Source organism: Trachymyrmex septentrionalis, unplaced genomic scaffold, assembly GCF_001594115.1.
Source record: "Trachymyrmex septentrionalis isolate Tsep2-gDNA-1 unplaced genomic scaffold, Tsep1.0 scaffold39, whole genome shotgun sequence".
Classification (NCBI taxonomy): domain Eukaryota; kingdom Metazoa; phylum Arthropoda; class Insecta; order Hymenoptera; family Formicidae; genus Trachymyrmex; species Trachymyrmex septentrionalis.
Genome location: NW_017305557.1, coordinates 181,454 through 190,189, shown reverse-complemented (window position 1 = coordinate 190,189; position 8,736 = coordinate 181,454). Strand labels below are relative to the sequence as shown.

The window sequence follows — 8,736 nt, the reverse complement described above, 5'->3', positions numbered from 1 at the left end:
ATATATTGTATATATATATCTTATTTGGGACACGGTACGATTTAGGCCACTCTCCTCTATACAGGATGTTCTATTTTAATAGCACAGAGTTAATATCTTAAAAAATATGTGAGATAAGAAAGAATTTTAAACTAAAATTATATTGAAAAAAAAGAAAATAATTTTTGTTCTTGATCTCCAACAACGTTACATGTGACAATTATATCATAATTTGCGATATTTTTTTTTAATTTAATATTGAATAAGCAAAAAATGCATGAAAAATTAACATAAACTTTTGGTATTTGCTTTTATTGTTAACTTCCACGGTATGAAATATTAAGAAAGTAACGGAAATGTTTCAGAGTATAAGAGCGAGATGGTAGATTATGAATTACTTGCAATTTTAGTTTTTTCTTCTGATCAATCAGAAGTCATCTATTAATTATGAGATTATTTGCGACGTCTTTTAACTCTAGCCAACCACTCTTGTCTATGTACCCTATGCGATTTTTCACATTACTGTAACTTTTTTATAATATAATTTAAAGAATTGAGACTGAAAAAAAGCTTTAACTGTCCATAGATATGACATGCCTGCAAGGGTTTTTTTTTTGCGTTATTTTCAATATAAGAATGCATGAAAGTTCAAAGAGGGTACCGACACGTGATTAGCTCGTAAATTTGCGGCGCGTTCTGGCTACTCCTTTATTTTTTATTAAATATATGTTTACACTAAGTTTCGAATAGTATAAAAGTAAGTACTCAAAAATGTAGAATTAAAAAGAATTATTTCAATATAATAAATATTGTAGTAGAAATTTTATAATCTCTGTCAGTCTTCAAAGATCGGCCGGGGCGGATGTATTGTTTTAGAGCAAATGTTCATCTGTTAAACTGAATCCTAATAAACTTAATTATATATATTATAATAATATTTATACATGTAGAATCCTTTATCTATCATTTTATATTGTTCAGATAATAAAATTTTATTTATTAATTGTAAATTTATAATATGTAGGGTAACTCCGGCAAATACGCCGCGCTGGGATTTACGTCGCAGAAATCAGAAAAAATAGAAGGAGTGGGGTAATTTTCCCGCAATTACTTTGTTACATGTCTTTATGTTATATTAGTATTGTTATAATTAATTATGATTTTAGCTTCTTACTGTTAATATTAATGAAATTATTATGAGTTGAATCGATTTGTCACTGTAATAAGTAATGCCATCATAAATTATAATCTACATAAAATGATTAATATAGGGCGTGTAAAAGATTTAATGGTACTTAATGGTTATTTCGTGATACATACGTGTAGTGGAATAGTAAAGCATGTTATATAGCAAAGTACAAGTGCTTTGCTTTTGTATTGTTTGTTATCTTGTATATTTCACTTATTTGGGATATACGGCATTTTTAGCGAGCGAGATTTATGCTCAAAGCATACAAAGAGCGCAGATTCAATTCAGTATACTAAATGCAATAAACGCTTTATATGAAATATGTACCTCATGTCATAACTTGTAATATATGTAGGAAGATTGTAATTATTATTTATTACTTCATATACATATTTATCATTCTTATTCCTTAATAAAACTTTATAAACACATTTTATAAATTATTGAGTCATTATATATCTTATTTATATGTATTATTTGTAAATTTTCCATATCCCCTCCCCCCTCCCAATATGAGTAACCATATATCCCACCTCTATGGGATATAACGACACAAAAATGCAAGGGTTTCAAAAAGTTTGTTTTTTAATATGAAAAATAAGTATTTCGGATTTCTAATATTTTTTTCATAATAGTAGACAGTGCAAGGTTTTTGTTGATATAGTTCGTTTACTAAACACAGTAAATAATACTTAATATTATAAATTAAGTTTTTGATAGGTGCGGCGTATATACCGGAATTACCTTAAATTTTTCAAAAATGTCGATTTTTGATAGTTCAAATAATAATGCTTTTTTAAGCATTCATATCGTACTATTTTTTTTTTGTTAGTCCAAAGGATTAACTAAAAAAATCCTAAGGGTTTTTGCTTAAACAGTAAATTAAGAAATTTGGAATTTTTTATCCAAAGTAGTTGTCAAAATCATTTTGAATTAAAAAATAGGTATTCAGTCCAGAGATATAGCTGCAACAAAGTTGCAGAGTTTCACAGACCCTAATATGACCGGAAAGGTAATCAAAAATAACAATGGCGTACTAGGGTTAATTTTATTTTTAGTTTTATTTTTTAAAATAAATAAACAAATTCAAAGGACTCTTTCAAAACATAATAACAAAACTCAATTAACGGGCGAAGTAAGAGTCAACCACATTTTTTACTTTTTACATAAAATTATATATTATATTAAACGCGATGAAACATCACGCCAAAAAATAAGACTATAAACTAATACATTACAAGTAACAAGTTTCGGCTACCGGTTTGAGCCCTCTTCAGACATTAGTACAATGAAAAGTAACAGAACAAATTCAATTGTCGCAAGTATTCGTATATTCCGAATAATCACAGTTCGGGTGAGTCTTGATCTCGAAACATAATTTCCGTATGGTTGAACAGTCAAAAGTATTAAAATTGTCATTGGTAAAGTTCAGAAATCATGTGTAAGAAGTTTGAATTAATATGTCCAAAAAGAACTAAAAAACTTTTGAAATATGTACAGAGAGAAGGAACGTAGATATGTAAAACAGACATTATGTATCGATTATCATGTATGTTCAGTAGTGAGGATCAACACAGACTGAGCATCAGACATGTGCTCAGTCTGTCTTGATCCTCACTACTGAAAGTACATGATAATCGATACATAATGTCTGTTTTACATATCTACGTTCCTTCTCTCTGTACATATTTCAAAAGTTTTTTAGTTCTTTTTGGACATATTAATTCAAACTTCTTACACATGATTTCTGAACTTTACCAATGACAATTTTAATACTTTTGACTGTTCAACCATACGGAAATTATGTTTCGAGATCAAGACTCACCCGAACTGTGATTATTCGGAATATACGAATACTTGCGACAATTGAATTTGTTCTGTTACTTTTCATTGTACTAATGTCTGAAGAGGGCTCAAACCGGTAGCCGAAACTTGTTACTTGTAATGTATTAGTTTATAGTCTTATTTTTTGGCGTGATGTTTCATCGCGTTTAATATAATATATAATTTTATGTAAAAAGTAAAAAATGTGGTTGACTCTTACTTCGCCCGTTGATTGAGTTTTGTTATTATGTTTTATTTTTTAATTCTATATTATGATTTTTCGTGCGTAAATGATTTTCATTTTTTTGTAAATCATATGCGACTAAAAAAGACTTTGTAAAATCGATATTGGTTTAGTTTATTTCAATATATTTAACATTAAATTTATTTAATATTTTATTATATATTAATGTATAATGTACATTAGGGTGGCTCTTATTTTGACTTTTGAATATTTTTTGCCGCATCCCCCAAAACAGCTTCAATTAAAAAAAAAAAAGATCTATGTCAAACTGAAGTCCGATCGGATAAGAGAAAAACGTGCCCCTAAGCCTCTAAACTTTACGATAAAACACGAATAGATTTTTGAAACAGATTTTTGTTGAATATCTTCTAAATTATTGAATCTATCAAAAAAAGATTGAACCAAAATTGTAGATAGAGAGCATCTTTTATATTTTATTCATTTTTTTTTTGCATAACGAACGGTTTTTGAAAAAATTCAAAAAAGTAAGAAATAGAATAAAAATTGTTAGTAATTTTCTTCATTGACTTGAACATTTTTAATTAAGGGTGACACAAAAATATATATGTTACGGACAAAGTCCGCAAATGTCAATATTGTCCAAGTTGCGGACTTCGCCCATGACATATATCTTGAATTTTAACCTTAAAGAGTTATTTTGGAATTTTAAGTATAATTTCTAAGAAAAACAAAAAGAGTATTAAAATAAAAAAATATAAATAAAGGGCTGTGAGGGTCAACGCAGTTAACAGTGCGAGCTGCACATTCATTACAATTATAACATAAAGATGTAGATATATATAAAATTTAGACGTTTCGACTTACCTTTGAGTCAACTTTAGTACAAAGCTATCTAATGGTAATATACAAATACAACAAACCGCATTTCCATAATTTGTATAAGTTGTCCAACAATTACCTGACTTATTGAAATCAGAAACACGAGCCGCCGTAATAAGTGTATTTATGTAAGGAGGTGATGGTCACCGTTAATAAAATATGAGTATGATACAATTTCTTTAAAAAATAATTTATACGAGTATGTAAAGATTGTAGTGTTTCAACGATCCTACCATGTTCGTTTTCGATTTGAAACTAAGTTTAAAGTATATTTAAAAAAAAATTTTTATCAAGAGCAAATAAGAGCTACCCTAATGTATAATATATACATGTAGAATAAACGCAAAGAATGGAATAGATGGCTAAAATGAAAATAGTGGCTTATTTTCTAAACAAAGCATTGCAATATATTTAGCGGCAATCGCTGACAGTTGTTGCAATTGCAACCAAACGTCATAACAAGCAATGAGTTCAGTCCGACTCATGGCGTCAGTCCGAGACTCAACGAAAAATGTTTCATCACAATAAATATTTATTTTCGTTGCATCGGAGAGATTCGGTAGCTTTTTCTAAAAAATGTTCTCACAAACTGAAGGTAAGTTTATTAATGCTTATATCACATGCTTTAATAATGTTGCATAAACAATATTATGAAAATAAATTGCGATTTCTAATTTGTTTATTGCTACTTTAAAAGACTTTGTTTGTCATATAATGACATGTAGTTAATTTGGAATACATCAAAAGTTGAAAATATGAAATATAGTACCCTCCATAAGTTTAGAAACACTCTACGTTTTACAGGAAAGCTATTACATAACAGCGATCTATACAAGTTTTTGATTAAATACTGCGTAAGACATCTAAACAACGGTAAACATTTATCTAGAACATCTATAAGCTTGTACTTGCCGAAAATATGTTGAACAATCATTTTACAGCATTAAAGCGCTCATATATATATATATAGGATGTTACTAGAAAAGCCGTTTGAAATATCTCGTTACTTATTGATTTTATCAAAAAATGTATCAGATGAAAATATATATTCATATTTTATAAAATAATTTTGAAAATATATTCTGCAGCAGCTATTAGCAATACAACTTTCATATAGCTCTTGCAAATAGGTGCGGAAACATTTGAATTATTACAAGAGGTTGGTGATGAGGGTACGTTTATAATTTAAGAGAAGTGCGCTTTATATAAGGCGTTTTATATATTACGTTCCGCGTAACGTATGAAGCGCATAATGCAACATTTATCTCTGTTGTTCAAATAATAAAGAAAGATAAAATGATTCATTATGCACTTCATGCGTAATTCGGAACGCACTCTAATAGACGCAGCACAAACTCTCGCAAAACGCGTAATGCATAGTGCTTAAGGAAACCAATCGAAATTCTTTTTTTCCATGAAATGGAAGGAAAAGAAAGATTCTGATTGATTGATTCACTTTATACATTATGCGTTAGCAAGAATCTGTGCTCCCTGCTTTATAGGCTTTCTACAATAAGTCATTATCTAAGCTTTAAGTCTTGAGCGGTAAAAAATTGAACGATCACAATTAAATATGCGAAAAATAATTAACTATGGTTGGACAATTTCTTATGACTTAAGACTTAAAGCATACATAATGACTTATTGTAGAAAACCCATTATGCTTTGATCTTAACTGCTTACAAGATATTAGGAAACACGTACATCAGAAAGCATTATATGATTTTATTTTTAAAAAGTGACAAAAACATCATTAAGTTCAACGCTATTAAATTCATGTCATTTTATAAAATAAAATAACGTCTATTTGACATTACTGATGGCGTCTTTGGTTACTTAGGACCAAAAAACACGTCATTTTTAAATTAATTTTAAGAATAAAATTCGACGTGACCATCATGTCATAATGATGAGTGTCTGCTACCTGGAAGAATGTTATGCATGTGTTATATTATCTGTTATAGTCCGTTATATGAAAGCAATGTAATAGTTATATATATTTGTTTTTGCTGATTATTTATTACTATTATCTAAATTTCACTGGTATTCCATATAACATCCCATTTTTTAGACTCCCCATTTATATATTTTTTACTTTTTTGTTAATAGTAACGTTGAACTTAAATTTTGGCGACTTACATTTATTAGATGTTATAAAATGTATTCCGCAAAAGTTCTGTCTAAATTCAAAGTCTTCATATGCTTTTATATAGAAACAAGATTAATTTAAAGAATGCTATTCCATATTCCCTACCTTTATCCTACATATTCGTAACTTATAGTTGGTCACAGTATGTACTAAAAAATAACGGTGTGTGTGTGTGTGCATGTGCGTGTGCGTGTGCGTGTGCGTGTATTACCTTTGTCCGATATGTCGTTCATCACATCTGCCATCGATGATTGTATAGTCGACTGAAAAATAAGTAACTGACCACAGCCATTGCTGATCCGGATATTGTAAAGTTGGTTTCAGCGAATATCGTATTCGTACCGAAGATTCTGTAGCTCTTTCGAATCGAAATTCCCCATGAAGGCCGCCAGAAGATACATATGCAGCGAGTCTAAGTGCACTTGCGGCAGTTGCTGAATATATAATATTATTTTTAATTTAATAAGATAAAGTCATCTATTATGGGATAGGTTGATTTTGAATGTGAGATAGCAGGATTTCTGCTGAATTGATAAGCGCATGTGATTTATTCTATGATGAACTTTTTGCTCTCAGAGTGACATTTATTTAATTACAAAATTCATTATTAGATCATGCGTGTAATCGTTGCAAAAAGAGATTTGTGAAATTGGATGTTATTACATTTTATTAAAATTAGTTTTTATAAATCAAGCTTGTTCAATTTGAACTCCGGTCAAAACGCAAATCCAAAAAAATTCGCAAAAAATTTAATGTGAGTAAGATTTCATGAAGTGTAAAGTGATGATACGCGTCTGAATGACGGTTATCAGTTATTTTAAAGTCTTCGAAATCTTATCCATATTGAATTTTTTTGCATCGATGGCTTTGCGTTTTGGAAACTAAAATTAGACAGGCGCTTACTTTAAATGTTGTTTTATGATATAAAAGTAAATATTTAGTAATAAAGTCAACATCAAGTGATAGAGTAAGATCATATTAATAGGAAAATATATGATTATATGTAATGCAGTGACGTAGCCAAAGGGGGCTGTGAGAACTGCAGTCCCCCTCCCTGTCAGAAATTCTGAATAATTTCAATAATTTCATAAGAATGTATAAAAAATTGTTGAGCCGTGAATATCAATTTATTTTGTGAAAGGAAATTAAATTTGTTGGAACAGTTCTCATATTTAATTTAGTTGCAAAAATATCGTTTATTATGTATTAAAAACATATTTGTTGATTTTTGTTTGTGTTTGGCACGTAAACAAAAATTCGATAAATTACACGAAAAAAATGTTGCTACTAGTGCAATCGCAAAAAATGGCATTGGGAGAAGGGCAGCACTTCAATTCGCGAAATCTCAGCCGGATATTAATATTTATTATTCAAATTTTTATACTATAATCTTCGACATATTCTGCGATTTGTAAAGCTATTCCAGAATTTTTGAAGTAACAAAATGGCGGATTTTTAATAATATTTTGTCGAGTTTAGAGAATTTTTTTTCAAAAGTTGTGTTACGAATTTTTGAATTAAAAATTTTCATTAATGCATTGTAGTTGCATATTTGAAGAAGTTTTTTGGAAAGTTTTAGATGTTTAAATATAATAGTAAAAAAATTATGACAATTTATATGCAGCGTCAGCGAAACATCCGACGCGACATTACAATGACATGTACGTAGGCTGCTATAAAAGTTTCTGCAATCTAGTACTTTCAGTGGCGCCAACGTTCTGCTACTATCATATCCATAAAATTAGACGTTTTTAACCTATAATTCAATTGACAGTTTGTACCTAAGCCAACTAGTTTTGTTTGCATAGTATTTTAAAAGAAGTTATTTTGTAAAAAAATGGAAATTTCGCGTGAAAATTTTTGGGCAATGATTTTTTACGATTACAAATGTAATCTAACTCCGAAACAATGCATCGATCGACTTCATTTGGCTTTTGGGGATGAAGCACCATCCAATAGGACTGTTTATAATTGGTTTGTCGAATTCCAGCGTGGACGTACTTTTCTTAGTGATAAATTCCGTGAAGGTCGTCCATCCACATCTGTTGTTGCCACTAATGTTGATGCTGTGCGTGAAATGATTGATCGAGACCGGCATATAACATACCGCGAGATTCAGGCATTCTTAGGCATTGACATGAAAGCAATACATACGATTTTGCATGATCACTTGAGCGTACGGAAACTTTGCAATCATTGGATCCTACACAATTTGACTGAAGATCAAAAACAAGCTCGTGTTAAATGGAGCAAAGAAATGCTCGAGAAATTCAACCAAGGTCGGTCAAATTTGGTCTACAACTTTGGTCTACAACGTTACTGGGGACGAAACATGGATCTATTCGTATGAGTCCGAAAGTAAACAACAATCCACTGTTTGGGTATTTCAAAATGAACCGAAACCAACAAAAGTTGTTTGTTCACGCAGTGCTGTCAAGCAAATGATTGCTTATTTCTTCGGTTATACCGGACATGTGACAACCATGGCTTTAGAGGATCGAAGGACTGTAA

At 30.0% G+C, this 8,736-nt stretch overlaps 1 protein-coding gene across 1 annotated transcript in view; it reads right to left on the bottom strand.

Annotated features, from left to right (window-relative positions):
• LOC108750944 overlaps nucleotides 1-8,736 on the bottom strand; it is a 297,617-nt gene that overhangs the window by 252,834 nt on the left and 36,047 nt on the right. The window contains exon 2 of the mRNA XM_018490822.1: nucleotides 6,437-6,659. Within this exon, the coding sequence (XP_018346324.1) occupies nucleotides 6,437-6,659 (223 nt within the window). The remainder of the gene's footprint in view (nucleotides 1-6,436; nucleotides 6,660-8,736) is intronic.